Source organism: Dreissena polymorpha, chromosome 2 (genome assembly GCF_020536995.1).
Source record: "Dreissena polymorpha isolate Duluth1 chromosome 2, UMN_Dpol_1.0, whole genome shotgun sequence".
NCBI lineage: Eukaryota > Metazoa > Mollusca > Bivalvia > Myida > Dreissenidae > Dreissena > Dreissena polymorpha.
Window position 1 is genome coordinate 34,526,865 of NC_068356.1, and position 23,089 is coordinate 34,549,953.

General features: G+C 34.9%; 1 protein-coding gene across 2 annotated transcripts in view; it reads right to left on the reverse strand.

Moving 5' to 3' along the window:
* LOC127866558 (protein HID1-like) overlaps positions 1-23,089 on the reverse strand; it is a 38,276-nt gene that overhangs the window by 7,074 nt on the left and 8,113 nt on the right. Inside the window, exons 11-18 of one of the 2 annotated variants that reach the window (XM_052407178.1) lie at positions 22,600-22,690; positions 21,812-21,963; positions 20,584-20,662; positions 19,441-19,502; positions 18,319-18,421; positions 16,283-16,510; positions 15,488-15,622; positions 129-310 (exon numbers count right to left, since the gene is read on the reverse strand). In XM_052407178.1, coding sequence (XP_052263138.1) covers positions 129-310; positions 15,488-15,622; positions 16,283-16,510; positions 18,319-18,421; positions 19,441-19,502; positions 20,584-20,662; positions 21,812-21,963; positions 22,600-22,690 — 1,032 coding nt within the window. The remainder of the gene's footprint in view (positions 1-128; positions 311-15,487; positions 15,623-16,282; positions 16,511-18,318; positions 18,422-19,440; positions 19,503-20,583; positions 20,663-21,811; positions 21,964-22,599; positions 22,691-23,089) is intronic. The other variant, XM_052407179.1, reaches the window with a different exon arrangement.

The window sequence follows — 23,089 nt, forward strand, 5'->3', positions numbered from 1 at the left end:
CTATGAGAAGATAGCTAGTTAGCATAGCTACACTATAAACCCTTCATGTCTAGTTGAAATGATAACCACAATAAGCCTGTTAACTCTGATACATCAGCAAGAACAATTTGCAACCATGGAACACCTACAGTGCTGGGTGACTTGAGAACCCTGTGTTCCTGCCTGCCTACAGCCCCCTGTGGGGCCATGGGGTCCTCTATCTCATTGCGGGGCTGGATGCTCATGGTGCCTGTGTTGGTGACCAGCTCCTGCATGGAGGCCTCCTTGTGACCCTCGTCAGGCGCAGTGGGCTCTGTCATCTTGTCCAGGCCTGCAATACACGCAGGGCACAGGCTGCTTAGTTAAACGCTAGCAGTAAATTGTATGTTCTGAGGTTGCTGAGAATAAACCAGTAGATATCTATGGATCAATGATTGAGTTTACCAATCATGGGTGAATATATGAGCTTCACTCTGTGAAAATGGGACTTAATGCATGTGCATGAAGTATTGTCCCAGATTAGCCTGTGCCGTCCAAACATGCTAATCAGGGATGACAATTTCCGTCTTTATGGTGTTTTTTTTTAAAGGAAGTCTCTATTTAGCAAAAGGCAGAAAATATCATCCTTTATTAGCCATTGCGAAGAGCACAGTCTAATCTGGGACGCCGCTTGACAGACAAGAATTATTCCCTGTTTTCCCAGAATGACGCACATGAATATGAGTCGTGTTCTGAGAAAACTGGGCTTAATTCATGTGTGTAAAGTGTCGTCCCAGACTAGCCTGTGCAGTCCGCACAGGCTAATCAGGGAAGACACTTTCCGCCTAAACTTGATTTTTCGGTAAGGAGGGACTTCCTTGAAACTAAAAGTACCATAAAAGCGGAAAGTGTCGTCCCTGATTAGCCTGTGCGGACTTCACAGGCTAATCTGGGACGACACTTTACGAACATGAATTAAGCCCAGTTTTCTCAGAACAAGACACATATAATCTAATCAAGAAGTACTGTAAACCCTTGGAAAAACTGTCAACTGGTTCATTCAGTTTAACAATTAAAGCCACACAAATAATACTTTCTTGATAGATTTAGAGAAAACTGATATTTTTTAAGGATTGTCTAGGAGTAACAAAATATGACACAAGATAATCAATACAGTTATCATTTAAATAAAACCATAAAGTTTTAATATTTGCTACTATAAATTGTATATCTTATAGAAACACAAACATTAAAATTAATAAATTTAACAACATCATAAGTTAATGATTTGTTATTTTATATTGATTCATTTTCAACAACTTGACAATTATTCTGCCCACAATAAATGTGTGGACAACAGAATAAACAGAATTTGGTCATATAACCCTTAATAATTACATGCGCATGTGTGTCTTGCAATTATCAAAAAACAACTATATCATTAAGTGTCTGTAAGAAAAGCATGAGCATTAAAATATGTAATAAAAGACCAACTTTTCCAAAGAACTAAAAAAGCTTTGTCACACAACAGCAGTCCACTTCAAGGTAACTGTTTTTGGAGCAAGCACATTTTGAGTTTGCGAATTATCAGGATTTTAAATTTCACTTATTTCTGTAACTATACCAACCACGACTTTTACCAGAAAAGAAGAATTTATCCTGAAATAATACCAAGTTTAATCAACCTAGCTCAGGTACATTTTCAGTTATTAAAGGATACAGAATTTTCAAAGAAATACTGAATAATTTCTGAAAACCTAGCAACCACAATTTTAGTTTAACAAGAGCTGTCAGAGGACAGCGTGCTCGACTATTCGAGTGCTTGACAGTATAACGTAAGCCATCATGGGGAAATTGTTCATATTCAATAATTTATAATACGATCTTTCAAAAATAAAAAAAGGAAAAAAAAAAAAAAAAATTGGGGGGGGGGGGGGGGAGGGGGGGGTAGGGGTGAGAGAGGGGTATAATGTGGGGTGTGGTCATTTTTTTTGGGGAGGGGTGGGGAGGTTGGGGGGGGGGGGAGGGATTCTGGCTATGGGCGTGGGGTATTGTTTGGGTGGAATCCATTGTGGTATTCAGGTAAGTGTTGTTTTGTCAAAGTAATAATAAAATGTGATCATAAATAAAGAAGCAATATAAGCAAAATGTTCAATTATCTAAGTGTAAAAGGGGCCATAATTATGTCAAAATGCTTGATAAAGTGGTCTAATCTTGTTTATAGGTTGGGGTGATGTTGGTAAACAAGTATGCAAAATATTAAAGCAATATGTCAAAGAATATAGGAAATAATTGGGGTAGGACGCAAACTTAAACATAGATTTATCAATAATATGCATATTCTAAGAATAAAAGGGGCAATAATTATGTCAAAATGCTTGATACAATTGTCTGCTCTTGTTTATAGGTTGGGGTCATGATGGTTAACAAGTATGCAAAATATGAAAGCAATATGTCAAGGGACATTGAAAATAGTTGGGGTAGTACGCAAACTTTAACATTTGCTGCATATTCTTAGTGGAAAAGGGGCCATAATTATGACAAAATGCTTGATAGAGTTGTCTGCTCTTGTTTATAGGTTGGGGTCATGTTGGTAAACAAGTATGCAACATATGAAAGCAATATGTCAATGGACAAAGAAAATATTTGGGGTAGTACGAAAACTTTAACATTTGCACGCTAACGCAGATGCTCACGCCGAAGCTGGGGTGAGTAGGATAGCTCCACTATATATATTTCATATATAATAGTCGAGCTAAAAATAATCTGAAATAATATTCCATATATGATACTCTTTTCACAAAACCAAAACCTTTATCCACCAAGCCTAAGCACTTTTAAAGTATTGCAGGATCAATATTTTCATAACAGTTTTAGCTTTTTAGCTCACCTGAGCGATAGCTCGAGGTGAGCTATTGTGATCACTCAGCGTCCGGCGTCCGTCCGTCCGTCTGTCTGTAAACAATTTGTAAACATCTTCTTCTACTTAACCATTGAGCCAATTTCAACTAAATTTCATGTGGAGCATCCCTAGGTCATGGGACAAAAGAATTGTTAAAAAAAATTTGATCGCATAACCAAGATGGCCGCCATGACCATATATGGTAAAAACCTTAAAAAATCTTCTTGTCAGAAACCGCTCATCAGATTTTCAAAAAATTTCACAGGGATGACCTTTGAGGGCTCCCCTGAAAAAGTTGTTCAAAGAAATTTGATTCGTCAAAAAACATGGCCGCAGGAGCTCGTTGAACTTTGCATGTTTATTCGTTTTTGCCTATTTTGTGAAAACTTTCAAAAATCTTCCACATTTTTTGTCCGATCCTTTCCAAATTTGCACAGTGTCTTTATATCAATGAGGACACGAACCCTACAAAAAATGAGCATTATTGGTCCATGAAGTACAGAATTACCTCCCCTTGAATTGAGAAAATGGTGTTTATGCAATGAAGTCCAAATTTTTCATCCAATTCTTTCCAAACTTGTTAGGATTTAGCATGGTTCAAACAAGGGAAACAACTACGGTTTATGCATGTTCTTTTTATTACAGATTTGCCTCCCTTTAATTCATTCAAAATCTCATTTTACAGCAGAGATTCCAAATCTGACCTGTAAATGAGCCCCATATTTACTGCCAGTGCTAGGTTACCTTTTCCCATTTGATCATTCTTAAGTATTGGTCTTGTAATGCTGCTACTGCTACTGCTACTACTACTACTACTACTACTACTACTACTACTACTACTACTACTACTACTACTACTACTACTACTGCTACTACTACTACTTCTACTACTACTACTACTACTACTTCTACTACTACTACTACCACTACTACTACTACTACTACTACTACTACTACTACTACTACTACTACTACTACTACTACTTCTTCTACTACTACTAGTACTACTACTACCACCACCACCACCACCACCACCACCACCACCACGTCTACTATTACTACTTCTACTACTACTGCCACTACTACTACTACTTCTACTACTACCACTACTACTACTACTACTTCTACTACTACTACTTCTACTACTACTACTACTACTACTACTACTACTACTACAACTACTATTACTACTACTACTACTACTACTACTACTACCACTACTACTACTACTACTACTACTGCTACTACTACTACACCACCACCACCACCACCACCATTCACAGTGACAAAAAACGTATTCACACAATGGCTGCTACTACAACTTATAGCCCATATAGGGGGGCATGCATGTTTTACAAACAGCCCTTGTTTCTATGGGATTTTAACCACAACTGTTCATGTTTATCTCTGACATATTTTTAGGTCACCTGTCATGAAGTGACACGGTGAGCTTATGTGATCGTGTGATGCCCGGCGTCCGTTGTGCGTGCCTGCGTTTGTCTGTGCGTCCGTCCGTCAACAATTTGTTTGTGTAGACAGTAGCGGTCACAGTTTGCATCCAATCTTGATGAAATTTGGTCAAAATGTTTATCTTGATGAAATCTGGTTTGGGATTGTATTTGGGTCATCTGGGGTCAAAAACAAGGTCACTAGGTCAAATAATAGAACAACCTTCTGTAGACAATAGAGGTCACAGTTTTCATCCAATCTTTATGAAATTTGGTCAGAATGTTTATCTTGATGAAATCTGGGTTGGGATTTTTGTTGGGTCATCTGGGGTCAAAAACTAGGTCACTAGGTCAAATAATAGAAAAACCTTGTGTAGACATTAGAGATCACAGTTTTCATCCAACCTTTATGAAATTTGGTCAGAATTCTTGATGAAATCTGGGTGGGATTGTATTTGGGTCATCTGGGGTAAAAATCTAGGTCAAATAAATAGAAAAACCTTGTGTTGACAATAGAGGTCACAGTTTTCATCCAATATTTATGAACTGTGGTCAGAATGTTTATCTTGATGAAATCTGGATTGGGATTGTATTTGGGTCATCTAGAGTCAGGAACTAGGTCAAATCATAGAAAAACATTGTGTAGACAATAGAGGTCATAGTTTTCATCTGATCTTAATGAGTCAGGTGAGCGATTCAGGGCCATCATGGCCCTCTTGTTCTGTTATTAAAACCACATTTTTGTCTGGAGAAAATTATGAAATGATGTGTATATTCCTCATATGGCCCTTAATCCACACACTGAGTTTTATCAAACTAGATTAACTTTTGTGGGACTAATTGAAGGATCCAGACAGACAGACAGACAGACAGACAGAGCAGGGATCTTCTCTTGATTAAATGGTAGGGGAAATATAAAGCATTTGTAAATATGGGCACATGCATTACGTAAAATAAAGCATGATAATGCAGGTACATGTATCCCTTGTTTATATACCCATTCACTTCAGTAATATATCACATGTAACCCCTGTTTATATACCCATTCACTTCAGTAATATATCACATGTAACCCCTGTTTATATACCCATTCACTTCAGTAATATATCACATGTATCCCCTGTTTATATACCCTTTCACTTCAGTAATATATCACATGTATCCCCTGTTTATACACCCATTCACTTCAGTAATATCACATGTATCCCTTGTTTATATACCCATTCACTTCAGTAATATATAACATGTTTCCCTGGTTTATATACCCATTCACTTCAGTAATATATCACATGTATCCCCTGTTTATATACCCATTCACTTCAGTAATATATCACATGTATCCCCTGTTTATATACCCATTCACTTCAGTAATATATCACATGTATCCCTTGTTTATATACCCATTCACTTCAGTAATATATCACATGTATCCCTTGTTTATATACCCATTCACTTCAGTAATATATCACATGTATCCCCTGTTTATATACCCATTCACTTCAGTAATATCACATGTATCCCTTGTTTATATACCCATTCACTTCAGTAATATATCACATGTATCCCTTGTTTATATACCCATTCACTTCAGTAATATATCACATGTATCCCCTGTTTATATACCCATTCACTTCAGTAATATATCAGTTATCCCTTGTTTATATACCCATTCACTTGGTAATATATCACATGTATCCCCTGTTTATATACCCATTCACTTCAGTAATATATCAGTTATCCCTTGTTTATATACCCATTCACTTCAGTAATATATCACATGTATCCCCTGTTTATATACCCATTCACTTCAGTAATATATCACATGTATCCCCTGTTTATATACCCATTCACTTCAGTTATATATCACATGTATCCCCTGTTTACATACCCATTCACTTCAGTAATATATTACATGTATCCCCTGTTTATATACCCATTCACTTCAGTAATATATCACATGTATCCCCTGTTTATATACCCATTCACTTCAGTAATATATCACATGCATCCCCTGTTTATATACCCATTCACTTCAGTTATATATCACATGTATCCCCTGTTTACATACCCATTCACTTCAGTAATATATTACATGTATCCCCTGTTTATATACCCATTCACTTCAGTAATATATCACATGTATCCCCTGTTTATATACCCATTCACTTCAGTAATATATCACATGCATCCCCTGTTTATATACCCATTCACTGCAGTAATATATAACATGTATCCCCTGTTTATATACCCATTAACTTCAGTAATATATCACATGTATCCCCATGTTTATATACCCATTCACTTCAGTAATATATCACATGTATCCCCTGTTTATATACCCATTCACTTCAGTAATATATCACATGTATCCCCTGTTTATATACCCATTCACTTCAGTAATATATCACATGTATCCCTTGTTTATATTCCCATTCACTTCAGTAATATATCACATGTATCCCTTGTTTACATACCCATTCACTTCAGTAATATATCACATGTATCCCTTGTTTGTATACCCATTCACTTCAGTAATATATCAGTTATCCCATGTTTATATACCCATTCTCTTCAGTAATATATCACATGTATCCCTTGTTTATATACCCATTCACATCAGTAATATATCAGTTATCCCTTTTTATATACCCATTCACTTCAGTAAAATATCACATGTATCCCTTGTTTATATACCCATTCACTTCAGTAATATATCAGTTATCCCTTGTTTATATACCCATTCACTTCAGTAATATATCAGTTATTCCTTGTTTATATACCCATTCACTTTAGTAATATATTAGTTATCCCTTGTTTATATACCTATTCACTTCAGTAATATATCAGTTATCCCCTGTTTATATACACATTCACTTCAGTAATATAATACATGTATCCCTTGTTTATATACTCATTCACTTGGTAATATATCACATGTATCCCTTGTTTATATACATCCCTTGTTTATATACCCAATAACTTCAGTAATATATCACATGTATCCCTTGTTTACATACCCATTCACTTCAGTAATATATCAGTTATCCCTTGTTTATATTCCCATTAACTTCAGTAATATATCACATGTATCCCTTGTTTATATACCCATTCACTTCAGTAATATATCAGTTATCCCTTGTTTATATACCCATTCACTTGAGTAATATATCACATGTATCCCTTGTTTATATACCCGTTCACTTCAGTAATATATCAGTTATCCCCTGTTTACATACCCATTCACTTCAGTAATATATCACATGTATCCCTTGTTTATATACCCATTCACTTCAGTAATATATCACATGTATCCCTTGTTGATATACCCATTCACTAAAGTAATATATCACATGTATCCCTTGTTTATATACCCATTCACTTCAGTAATATATCACATGTATCCCTTGTTTACATACACATTCACTTCAGTAATATATCACATGTATCCCTTGTTTTTATACCCATTCACTTCAGTAATATATCACACGTATCCCTTGTTTATATACCCATTCACTTCAGTAATATATCACATGTATCCCCTGTTTATATACCCATTCACTTCAGTAGTATATCAGTTATCCCTTGTTTATATACCCATTCACTTGGTAATATATCACATGTATCCCCTGTTTATATACCCATTAACTTCAGTAATATATCAGTTATCCCTTGTTTATATACCCATTCACTTCAGTAATATATCACATGTATCCCCTGTTTATATACCCATTCACTTCAGTAATATATCACATGTATCCCCTGTTTATATACCCATTCACTTCAGTTATATATCACATGTATCCCCTGTTTACATACCCATTCACTTCAGTAATATATTACATGTATCCCCTGTTTATATACCCATTCACTTCAGGAATATATCACATGTATCCCCTGTTTATATACCCATTCACTTCAGTAATATATCACATGCATCCCCTGTTTATATACCGATTCACTTCAGTTATATATCACATGTATCCCCTTTTTACATACCCATTCACTTCAGTAATATATTACATGTATCCCCTGTTTATATACCCATTCACTTCAGTAATATATCACATGCATCCCCTGTTTATATACCCATTCACTGCAGTAATATATCACATGTATCCCCTGTTTATATACCCATTCACTTCAGTAATATATCACATGTATCCCCATGTTTATATACCCATTCACTTCAGTAATATATCACATGTATCCCCTGTTTATATACCCATTCACTTCAGTAATATATCACATGTATCCCCTGTTTATATACCCATTCACTTCAGTAATATATCACATGTATCCCTTGTTTATATACCCATTCACTTCAGTAATATATCAGATGTATCCCTTGTTTACATACCCATTCACTTCAGTAATATATCACATGCATCCCTTGTTTGTATACCCATTCACTTCAGTAATATATCAGTTATCCCATGTTTATATACCCATTCTCTTCAGTAATATATCATATGTATCCCTTGTTTATATACCCATTCACATCAGTAATATATCAGTTATCCCTTTTTATATACCCATTCACTTCAGTAAAATATCACATGTATCCCTTGTTTAAATACCCATTCACTTCAGTAATATATCAGTTATTCCTTGTTTATATACCCATTCACTTCAGTAATATATCAGTTATTCCTTGTTTATATACCCATTCACTTCAGTAATATATCAGTTATCCCTTGTTTATATACCCATTCACTTCAGTAATATATCAGTTATCCTGTGTTTATATACCCATTCACTTCAGTAATATAATACATGTATCCCTTGTTTATATACCCATTCACTTGGTAATATATCACATGTATCCCTTGTTTATATACATCCCTTGTTTATATACCCATTCACTTCAGTAATATATCACATGTATCCCTTGTTTACATACCCATTCACTTCAGTAATATATCAGTTATCCCTTGTTTATATACCCAATAACTTCAGTAATATATCACATGTATCCCTTGTTTATATACCCATTCACTTCAGTAATATATCAGTTATCCCTTGTTTATATACCCATTCACTTCAGTAATATATCACATGTATCCCTTGTTTATATACCCGTTCACTTCAGTTATATATCACATGTATCCCCTGTTTACATACCCATTCACTTCAGTAATATATTACATATATCCCCTGTTTATATACCCATTCACTTCAGTAATATATCACATGCATCCCCTGTTTATATACCCATTCACTGCAGTAATATATCACATGTATCCCTTGTTTATATACCCATTCACTTCAGTAATATATCACATGTATCCCTTGTTTACATACACATTCACTTCAGTAATATATCACATGCATCCCTTATTTATATACCCATTCACTTCAGTAATATATCACACGTATCCCTTGTTTATATACCCATTCACTTCAGTAATATATCACATGTATCCCCTGTGTATATACCCATTCACTTCAGTAATATATCAGTTATCCCTTGTTTATATACCCATTCACTATAGTAATATATCACATGTATCCCCTGTTTATATACCCATTCACTTCAGTAATATATCACATGTATCCCCTGTTTATATACCCATTCACTTCAGTTATATATCACATGTATCCCCTGTTTACATACCCATTCACTTCAGTAATATATTACATGTATCCCCTGTTTATATACCCATTCACTTCAGTAATATATCACATGTATCCCCTGTTTATATACCCATTCACTTCAGTAATATATCACATGCATCCCCTGTTTATATACCCATTAACTTCAGTAATATATCACATGTATCCCCTGTTTACATACCCATTTACTTCAGTAATATATTACATGTATCCCCTGTTTATATACCCATTCACTTCAGTAATATATCACATGCATCCCCTGTTTATATACCCATTCACTGCAGTAATATATCACATGTATCCCCTGTTTATATACCCATTCACTTCAGTAATATATCACATGTATCCCCATGTTTATATACCCATTCACTTCAGTAATATATCACATGTATCCCCTGTTTATATACCCATTCACTTCAGTAATATATCACATGTATCCCCTGTTTATATACCCATTCACTTCAGTAATATATCACATGTATCCCTTGTTTATATACCCATTCACTTCAGTAATATATCACATGTATCCCTTGTTTACATACCCATTCACTTCAGTAATATATCACATGTATCCCTTGTTTGTATACCCATTCACTTCAGTAATATATCAGTTATCCCATGTTTATATACCCATTCTCTTCAGTAATATATCATATGTATCCCTTGTTTATATACCCATTCACATCAGTAATATATCAGTTATCCCTTTTTATATACCCATTCACTTCAGTAAAATATCACATATATCCCTTGTTTATATACCCATTCACTTCAGTAATATATCAGTTATCCCTTGTTTATATACCCATTCACTTCAGTAATATATCAGTTATTCCTTGTTTATATACCCATTCACTTCAGTAATATATCAGTTATCCCTTGTTTATATACCCATTGACTTCAGTAATATATCAGTTATCCCTTGTTTATATACCCATTCACTTCAGTAATATAATACATGTATCCCTTGTTTATATACCCATTCACTTGGTAATATATCACATGTATCCCTTGTTTATATACATCCCTTGTTTATATACCCATTCACTTCAGTAATATATCACATGTATCCCTTGTTTACATACCCATTCACTTCAGTAATATATCAGTTATCCCTTGTTTATATACCCATTCACTTCAGTAATACTAGTATATCACATGTATCCCTTGTTTATATACCCATTCACTTCAGTAATATATCAGTTATCCCTTGTTTACATACCCATTCACTTCAGTAATATATCACATGTATCCCTTGTTTATATACCCATTCACTTCAGTAATATATCACATGTATCCCTTGTTGATATACCCATTTACTAAAGTAATATATCACATGTATCCCTTGTTTATATACCCATTCACTTCAGTAATATATCACATGTATCCCTTGTTTACATACACATTCACTTCAGTAATATATCACATGTATCCCTTGTTTATATACCCATTCACTTCAATAATATATCACACGTATCCCTTGTTTATATACCCATTCACTTCAGTAATATATCACATGTATCCCTTGTTTATATACCCATTCACTTCAGTAATATATCAGTTATCCCTTGTTTACATACCCATTCACTTCAGTAATATATCAGTTATCCCTTGATTATATACCCATTCACTTTAGTAATATATTAGTTATCCCTTGTTTATATACCTATTCACTTCAGTAATATATCAGTTATCCCCTGTTTATATACCCATTCACTTCAGTAATATATCACATGTATCCATTGTTTATATACCCATTCACTTCAGTAATATATCAGTTATCCCTTGTTTATATACCCATTCACTTCAGTAATATATCAGTTATCCCTTGTTTATATACCCATTCACTTCAGTAATATATCAGTTATCCCTTGTTTATATACCCATTCACTTCAGTAATATATCCGTTATCCCTTGTTTATATACCCATTCACTTCAGTAATATATCAGTTATCCCCTGTTTATATACCCATTCACTTAAGTAATATATCACATGTATCCCTTGTTTATATACCCATTCACTTCAGTAATATATCAGTCATCCCTTGTTTATATACCCATTCACTTCAGTAATATATCAGTTATCCCTTGTGTATATACCCATTCACTTCAGTAATATATCAGTTATCCCTTGTTTATATACCCATTCACTTCAGTAATATATCACATGCATCCCCTGTTTATATACCCATTCACTTTAGTAATATATCACATGTATCCCTTGTTTATATACCCATTCACTTCAGTAATATATCAGTTATCCCTTGTTTATATACCCATTCACTTCAGTAATATATCAGTTATCCCTTGTTTATACCCATTCACTTCAGTAATTTATCAGTTATCCCTTGCTTATATACCCATTCACTTCAGTAATATATCAGTTATCCCTTGTTTATATACCCATTCACTTCAGTAATATATCTGTTATCCCTCATTTATATACCCATTCACTTCAGTAATATATCAGTTATCCCCTGTTTATATACCCATTCAATTCAGTAATATATCAGTTATCCCCTGTTTATATACCCATTCACTTCAGTAATATATCAGTTATTATTGTTTATATACCCATTCACTTAAGTAATATATCAGTTATCCCCTGTTTATATACCCATTCACTTCAGTAATATATTAGTTCTGATATATTTTTAAAAAGTCACTCAAGAACAGAGCACTTAATAAGAATTGCCACATCCGGTACAAATCAATTTCAATATTTAATAAAAAAATATAACTTTCCAATCCATACTAAGAAGAAAACAAATGGAAAATGATACAGATACATAAGTGGGTAATACCATCAACCTAAATGTACCTTTAACAATCAGTATAACTGAGGATGGGCAATATGCTCTATGCAAGGCCCTAAAGTGTTGAAAACCTACAATATTGTGAATATGAGATTTTTTATGTACAGTTGTGAAGCAATCTAACCAATAGAATTCCTGTGCTCTACATTGTAAGTGTATCACATTTACTGTTTTGATTGATGGATATTTTTTGTAACAGAATATGGATACTGAATGTGGTCTGACATTTTGCTCTTTGAGGGAGTGAAGCAGATTGCAGTTTTGTTCAGAAAAATAACATTTTTGATACATACATACAATAATCAATTGAAGAAAGTAAAATATAAAAATGACATAATTTTGTTTTGTTTACATAATATATAAATATGTCTGATACAAATTTACAGATAAATATAGGATCTTGCGTGAGTGGTCGTTTTGTATTGAATTTATTAAACGAGTCATCTAAACAAAGATAACAAGAGTGCCAAACTGTCACAAGATACGCCCGTTCGAAGGTTTTGGACACCATGCTCAATGCTTGAAAGTGTCCTCAAGACCTAGTTATTGACCCGGCATGACCCATATTTGAACTTGACCTAGATATCACTTAGATGTAACATCTGACTAAATTTGGTGAAGATCAGATGAAAACTACTTCAATTAAAGAGCGGACAACATGCTTAATGCTTGAAATGCACTATGTGACCTCGTTTTTGACCCGGCATGACCCATGTTCGAACTTGACCTACATATCATCTAGACACAACTTCTGACCAAATTAGGTGAAGATCAGATGAAAACTACTTCAATTAGAGAGCGGACACCATGCTAAATGCTTGAAATGCACTAAGTAACCTCGTGACCTAGTTTTTGACCCGGCATGACCCATATTTGAACTTGACCTACATATCATCTAGACACAACTTCTGACCAAATTTGGTGAAGATCGGATGAATACAATTTGAATTAGAGTCCGGACAAAGTGGCGCCGTTGAAAATGCACTAATTGACCCTATGACCTAGTTTTTGACCCGGCATGACCCATATTCGAACTTGGCCTATATATCAACTAGATGCAACTGCTGACCAAGTTTGGTGAAGATCGGATGAATACAATTTGAAATAGAGTCCGGACAAAGTGGCCCCTTTGAAAATGCACTTATTGACCCTATGACCTAGTTTTTGACCCGGCATGACCCATATTCGAACTTGGCCTAGATATCAACTAGATACAACTGCTGACCAAGTTTGGTGAAGATCGGATGAATACAATTTGAAATAGAGTCCGGACAAAGTGGCCCCTTTGAAAATGCACTTATTGACCCTATGACCTAGTTTTTGACCCGGCATGACCCATATTCGAACTTGGCCTAGATATCAACTAGATGCAACTGCTGACCAAGTTTGGTGAAGATCGGATGAATACAATTTGAATTAGAGTCCGGACAAAGTGATGCCTTCCGCCCGCCGCCCGCCCGCCCGCCCGCCCGCCCGCCGCCAAGGGGTTTCACATAATACGTCCCGTATTTTATACGGGCGTATAAAAACGAGGCTTGCCGAGTTTTTATCTTTATTTAGATTACGAGTTTAATTAATTCAATACAAAAAGACCACGAATCTAAGGTTCTTTTTATAACATGACCAACATTTTTTTTCTTTATTTTATGCTCTTGTCACCTTTGTATTTACATTGTAAAAGAGTTTAACTGAAGAAATTCACTGGAATAATGACGTCATTTTGTCACAAAAATGACGTCCTTTCACAGTTATATAACTAGTGTAATAACACCCGTGTAATAAACAAATTGAGCGTTACGTTATTTCACTCCTTAAACGTAAGTCATGTTATAATTAATAATATTGTTGGTGAGTTAAAATCAAAGTGTTCAAAGCACATATTGCACATGAACTTCAATTGAGGTCTAAAGTAGTTCAACTCTATCAATAGCATGATCTAACAAGAGCACCGCATAACGGGTGCCACGCTCGGCTGCCAAAGCTTGTCAGATTTTTTTTTTAGAGGTCACAGTGACCTTGACCTTTGACCTAGTGACCCAAAATGGGTGTGGCATGTAGAACTCATCAAGGGGCATCTACATATGAAGTTTCAAAGTTGTAGGTGGAAGCACTTTGATTTTAGAGGCAATGTTAAGGTTTTTGTTAAAGTTTTATATAAGAGGTCACAGTGACCTTGACCTTTGACCTAGTGACCCAAAAATGGGTGTGACATGTAGAACTCATCATGGTGCAACTACATTTTAAGTTTCAAAGTTGTAGGTGGAAGCACTTTGATTTTAGAGCCTATGTTAAAGTTTGATATTAGTGGTCACAGTGACCTTGACCTTTGACCTAGTGACCCAAAAATGGGTGTGGCGTGTAGAACTCATCAAGGTGCATCTACATATGAAATTTCAAAGTTGTAGGTTGAAACACTTTGATTTTAGAGCCAATGTTAAGGTTTTAGCACGACGCCTACGGTGGACGGCAGACAATAGCTCGGGTTTTCTCCGAAAACAACCTCGCTAAAAATAAGCATGTACTATCTATCGGATATACAAAGCTAGAGTTAACACAATGGGCTGTTATACAATCAACTGGCTTAAATGAAGGTAATGACAAGATGTCTTGTTAACCTCTAATAAGCAATGCATGCTCACTATGAACAGTGTTACTACAGAGGAACAGCAGACTGTTAAAAACATGCAAGGAAACTATTCTGTTAGTAAGAATTCTGGTTAATCTTGTTTAATGCTCTAATGTTTTGTTACGTTTCATTGACTTTGCAGATTTGGCACTTGCTTGACGGGTCACTGAACATTTGTCCACAGTGAATATCGGACTACCATTGTAAACTGTGGTCCCGGAGTCATCCCGAGTAAGGTCGTGTTGGAAACGCAAGGCCTCTGACCAAAAAAATTACTATTGATGACTTCAATTTAATCAAATATCCTTTTAACAGTAGAACATTCATGTTAACAACACACACCCTAACAAGACATCACTACCGGTCCACAATTCACATTTAAACTTTCCAAAATTTAAATTTTTAACAAATTTTCAGAGAAAAAAAATGCAAATATGGCTAAACAATAAAACACCACTTGCGTAAACTGCATTTTGGCTAAGAAGTGACTGCCTTATATGAAAAATAAAATAGAAGTGGAAAGTATCGTCCCTGATTAGCCTGTGCAGACTGCACAGGCCAATTTGGGATGAAACTTTACACATAAGTCCAATTTTCCAAAAGCGGCACTCCATTCTTTGTTTAAGGGAACCTTGGTCCATATTCACCAACACACTCTTATAGTAAAAGGATACTATCATGAGTAAAAGTATTCTTTGGTAAACAAAAATGTCTCCTTTTGCACTTTTGGGGCAAAATAATTGAGAATTGGTGAATACAAAATAGGCATATAAAATAATAATTACAACAAACATTGAAACAAAAGACTACAGTAGGCATTGAACATTTATTCCTTTTCCAGGATCTTATTCTTTACATGACATTCAAATGCGCTACAACAAAAAGTGTTGATATGTAAAAACTATCAATACAATCTTACGTGGGGTTGCAGCAAGGGAGACTTTCAGAGTTCCCGGCTCTGCCTCGGCTGCGGGCAGGGCTCCCTCCATGGTCTGGGGCCCCTTCTCATCAGGGGTTGAGGGCTGGGTCAACTTACGGCCCTTCTTTGTGAGGGCCTTGGCGATGGAAGTGTGGTCAGTGGGCAGGTTGGCCAGCTGGTGGAACACCTGACGCTTGCGTATAATTGTGTACACTAGGTTGCAGTTACCTGTAACAGGGCCCCAGGGCCAATTAACGGTTAACCCTTTACCACTTATTTACACATGCATGCATGTTGAAATTTTTGTGGTTCCTTAAAAAAAACAAGAGCACCGCCTTGCGGGTGCAGACCGCTCATCTATTTTCTTTGTAAAGGTGAAGGGACTCTCCATTTTAATCACAAAGGAGGGAGGGGTGGAGAAAAGAGGGGTGTAAAGTGTTGGGGTGTGGACATTTATTACATTATCTTCCAAAAATGCGGAAAAAAAATGCAAAAAAAACAAAAAACAACAACATTCAGGGGGGGGGGGGGGGGGGGGGGGGGGAGGTGGGTGGGGAGAGGGGATTCTTGGGTGCGATGGTTGGACAGTATTTCCAAAATAAAATAATAAAAATAAATATTAGTGTTTTTTAACCGTTTCCAAAAAAAAAATGGGGGGGGGGGTGGGGTGGGGGGAGGGGGTATAGTGTGAGGGTGTGGTGGTCATTTGTGAGATGATCTTAAAAAAAAAAAATAGGGGGGGGGGAGGGGGGGGGGAGGGCACAGGGGATGGTTTGGGTGGAGTCTATTGTGGTATGTCAGGTAAGAGTAGTTTTGTCAAAGTATCAATCAAATCTAATCATAAATAAAAAAGTTATGGCAATTTTAGCAAAATTTAATAATTTGACCTTGAGAGTCAAGGTCATTCAAAGGTCAAGGTAAAATTCAACTTGCCAGGTACAGTAACCTCATGATAGCATGAAAGTATTTGAAGTTTGAAAGCAATAGTCTTGATACTTTAGAAGTAAAGTGGATCGAAACACAAAATTTAACCATAAATTCAAAGTTACTAAGTCAAAAAAGGGCCATAACTCCGTAAAAATGACAACCAACGTTATGCAACTTGTCCTTTTACTGTACCCTTATGAAAGTTTGCGAGCGTTCCAAGTATGAAAGCAATATCTATGATACTTTAGGGGTAAAGTGGACCAAAACACAAAACTTAACCAAATTTTCAATTTTCTAAGTATAAAGGGCCCATTATTCCGTCCAAATGCCAGTCAGAGTTACATAACTTTGCCTGCACAGTCCCCTTATGATAGTTAATAAATGTTGCAAGTATGAAAGCAATAGCTTTGATACTGTAGGAATAAAGTGGACCTAAACACAAAACTTAACCAAATTTTCAATTTTCTAAGTATAAAAAGGGCACATAATTCTGTCAAAATGCCAGTCAGAGTTACATAACTTTGCCTGCACAGTCCCCTTATGATAGTTAGTCAGTGTTGCAAGTATGAAAGCAATAGCTTTGATATTTAATGAATAAAATGGACCTAAACACAAAACTTAACCAAAATTTTCAATTTTCTAAGTATAAAAAGGGCACATAATTCTGTCAAAATGCACGCCAGAGTTATCTAACTTTGCCTGCCCAGTCCCCTCATGATAGTAAGTAAGTGTACCAAGTTTGAATGCAATAGCATTGATACTTTCTGAGAAAAGTGGACCTAAACGCAAAACTTAACAGGACGCCGACGCCAAGGTGATGACAATAGCTCATAATTTGTTTTCCAAAAATAGATGAGCTAAAAATTATTTGAAGACCTTTTTTAATAGATTCAAGTTTAAAAGGCTTCATTTCCAACCCTTAGATACTTATGAGCAGCAAACAGCATAAAACCTGGACAGCATGCAAATAAGGCTGTTATTTTAGATTATCGTTGGTAAAAGCTACAAATTGAGCTGTGTGAACATTCAGATACATTGTTGTTTTAAAAACATGTCAAAATATGTCATTATTGATAACAAATTTATGCAAAAAACATTGATGTATTTACCGTCAAACTGGTACTGTATGATATTGTTGAAAACCTCCAGCAGGAAGAACACCAGGTGGTGATTGGTAGGACTGGCATACAGGAACCAGGGTGTGCTGAAAGCCTGCAACATGCACACAGCACTTCTTTCAGGATTGCATAGGCTATCCTAGGTTGTTTCACAGTATGACTATCATCTATCGTAGGTTACTTTACAGTACAGATATAGGCTATCCTAGGTTACTTTACAGTACAAATATAGGTTATCCTTAGTGTTACTTTACAATACGAATATAGGCTATCCTATGTTACTTTACAGTACAAATATAGGCTATCCTAGGTTACTTTACAGTACAAATATAGGCTATCCTATGTTACTTTACAATACGAATATAGGCTATCCTAGGTTATCTTTACAGTATAACTATAGTATAAGTATAATATCACTTAATCATCAGGATTTGCTATTGTAGGTTTCTTGACCGTATGACTATAGGCTATCCTAGGTTAATTGACAGCATGACTAAAGGCTATCCCGCTTAACATCAGAGTATGACTTAAGGCTATCCCAGGTTACTTGACAGTATGGTATAGGCTATCCTAGATAACTTAACAGTACGGCTATCGATTATCCTAGGTTACTTTACAGTATAACTTTAGGTAAGCATAGGTTACTTCACAATATTACTCAAATTTCCATCACCTAATAATAGCTGTTCCTGTAGACTATTCAATTGTAGAATTGTATATCATGTGGAAATTAAATTGTTATTACTTTGTATCCAGATCATAGTTGAGCCATATTCTTGTTCTTGTTTTCAAATGTACACTGAGGAATCAAACAGTGTTGTAAATATGTGTTTTTTAACACAACCATTAACACAAATATCCAGATACATAAACTGCATGTGCGTTAAGCAGACAGTGGAAGTTAAGTTTACATTAATTGAGTCATTTGGCTTTAATTTTGAACTTTACTAAGCTTGGTTTTGATTTTCTTTCAAAACAGCCAGAATGGTTTGGAAATAATTAAAATGAAGTGGATTTAACTTAACATGTACTGATAGGAGAAGTGAAAAGTACTTGTACACATATCATGTCATAATTCGAAGAATACTGGTATAAACTCTAACAAGTCAATACCTCCAGTAAATGCAGAAGTTTAGTACTCGCTACCATGGAAAGTGTCTTCAAATAGGGTGAAACTGAAAAATATATAAATTAATCAACATGCAAGATGGCCAATGATAATATTTATTGTTGTCTAAATATTCAACGAAAAATGAACAGTGTATAATTCTAAGACATTTCTAATTCAAATAATGTCCAAAAAGGGTCATTAAAATCTCTCGTAACCTGTATGAGCAAACTTATGTTTAAAACAAAATATCATTACTATAAAGGAATTTCATCTTTAGTTTAATATTGTTGATAATTCAAACATACAGCATTCACTAGCATTACAAATTTTCATTTTAACTCGAGACATTCCTGTAATGTTTGATAAATGAAATACAAATAGTACACAATATATTTCATTATTCTATGTGTGCTTTAATTTATTAAACAAGTACTGAGATTATGAAATGAAATAACCCTAACAAATTTCATGGGCAAGTATAATACAAAATTGTATTGTATCATTTGTATGACATCATAATGAGTGTCTGATCTTTTTCATCTCAAACCCTTAAAGGGACTCTTCTATTGAATTGAACAAGAGGCCATGGGCCCTAAGGCGCTCACCTGAGACCCTAAGGAACAACACTATTCTAGCAAGGTAGATATTAAAATAATGAAAGTACTTGATGAAACATAAATATTCAATTTCTAGGCCCATTTAAATTTTTTGAACTCTGCTTAAATATTGTTCAATCAATTGCGAGCAACAATTAGGAATCCTACTGCAATGATTTTTTTTGCATTCATAAAGTCACTTAACTTAAACATCAACAGTAAGTTAAGAAACTATAATATACTGTGTAATACAAAATGAGAAATTCTATACTAGTTTTGACCTGAGACCCGTAACCCAGTTTCATACTTGGCCAAGATATCATTGGGACAAATGTTCTCACCAAGTTTTGATGATTAGCCAATAAATGGCTTTATAAAGACTTTCACAAGGCAAATGTTAATTTCATACCAAGCAGACAAAATATAACAGACAAAAGGGCATCACACAATGACAACATGCTCATGGTGAGTTTAAAGCAGGTAATAAGGTATACAAAGTGATAAAAGTATAACATAGCAGCTGTAAAGATGGCACTTGAATGCACTCACCATTGACAATGATGGTGAGCAGGCAGTCAAATAGAGGCTGCAGACGCTGATGACCTGTGGTGATGACTTTGTGAAACACCTGAAATGTTAACATGGAAATAATTTACTGGTATAAAGAAACAGTAAATATGTATTTATAATAGTGATCATAGCAGTAACTTTGGTAATGAATTGTTGTTAAAGACTTTTTTTTAAGCCCAATAATAAAAAACTCACTTTTTGATTGACAACAATCTGCGCAAATACAGATTAAGATTAGATTAATAGTTTTAAGGCCAAGAATGACCTATCATTACATTGCGACAGGTGTGGCACAGGATCTTGATCTTTAAAAAGAATAAATATGAAAAGAGTCAAAAGAAGCTACCTGTATTGCCATAATGAAGATAAGAGATCATAAACATTTACATGAGCTTTCAAAAAACAGCATGCTCGACTATATTTCTGCTTTGTCTGTAAAATGTACATTTTCTGTCACTCACTTAATATGATGACCAAGACATATTTGATGATGAATATGTGTACTACTAATGCAGTACGTCAAAACATTAAGTAGAAAATTAATAAATTAAAAAAAGAGATGAGACCATGCTAAGGATGAAGGCTTTCAACATTTTACCAATTTATTTAGTTTAATTAACTTTGTAAGCAAGGTCTGCATATAGACTACTTACACACAAAATTACATCACAATAACTTCAGCCAAACTCAAGTTTTATAGTGGAGACCATTTTCTATTTTCGGTGACAATGTCCTTGATCCAACTGGCCCCAAATGCAATACCAACCTAGGTCAACATTTAAGCTATCCATCCCCAAAATTAGAACACAATAGCTCCATCCACACTAAACTATTTAGCAGAAGTTCGTTTTTCTATTTTGAGTACCTATACTCCACTGCAAGTTAACCGTCACCAATTTTCTTGCAAATTTACATTTAAAAAAAATGTACAAAAAGGGGCATAATAATGCTTAATTGCAGGTAAAGAGTCGTGAAACGTTGAGACCTCACACAACAACCCCAAACACATGTATACAGTTTCAGTTAAAAACCTGTTATAGAAAAAATGATATGAAGATGATGTACATTGACCTTAATCAGAGCCTTACACAGACATTTGGATATGAATAATATCTCCGAGTTTTGGTGTAACGTTGATCTAAGATTTAAAAGAAAGGTAAATCAGAACATTCTTAAGGACGATGGTTTTGAAAATTGCACCACTCACAATGATGAGAAAGTCTGCATGTGTGCCTGTAAACACAGGTATATCCATGGGTACCCTCACGGTGTAGGGCTTGTTGAGACGCACCCCAAAGTTCCTCTCCCCACTCAGTAACAGCAGGATGAACACGCCAATGTGCATCAGGCCCACCCGAGCTGTACAGGTATACATAGGATACATTCTGCCATAAGTGTGCTACTGTCTTTTTGCCACTAAGTAATTTTGATTTTGCATCTGCTTATAATTATAGTTTTCTTTACAAAAATCTCTAGCAGACAAAATTTATTTAATCTATTTATTAAATGTAGTTTTCCTAAATACTACATAAAAAAATAACACTTTATTAAAACTTTATGAGAGCAATCAATATAATATTGTCTAGTAATCTACATTTCTACACCGTCATGTTGTTAATTCAATTGCACAAAAGAAAAACATAACAATTAAGTAACACTTATGAAGCTCACAGAGTGAAAATATAACCTTAATTGATAGCTGGAGAGGAGATTAAAATGCTAATGAAAATGACTGGTAATGCACATTTCCATACTATCGACACGAGTGCAACTATTCAAACCATAACAAGAACTTCCCCTGAAGCAAACATACACAGTTATTAAACTAGGCGACACAATTAAAAAAATGTGATTTGGTCAGGGTAGGCAACATTCAGTGGAGAACCAAATGATTTAGAATCTCTGCCTTCTAATTATTGTCATACAATTTAGATGGTCAATAATACATTTAAAAGGTTTAAACATAAAATGCAATTGTAATGTGCATGTACATACATTGGTCTGCCCTGGCATCATTCAAGTAGTACAGGATGGGGACAAGAATGTCCAGTACATCACTGCTCTTCAACACATAGAACATAAACTTCTGAAAAACAAAATAGCATGTACATGCACCTACTATGTAAAGGTTAACAGTGACATTCTAAGAAGTATGTTCATTATTGTACCGCTCAATAATCTGTGTCATCCTTCCATAACATGTTTTGATCTTACCAACAGTTCATCCAAAAATATATTATAATATTTTTAATTCTAATAATTGAATACTTTTGTAATGATAAGTATGTGAGTTGTGTGTGTGTGTTTTTTTTTTGGGGGGGGGGGGGGGGAGGGGGCGCAATTTTAACTACTTTTCTGACAACCAAAACATATATGTCACAAACTTAAACTATAATACTTGATTGAAAGTCCAAAACAAGATAGAGAATCATACTACATTTTGTATTTACCTTGTTAATGTCACACATTTTGTATTTACCTTGTT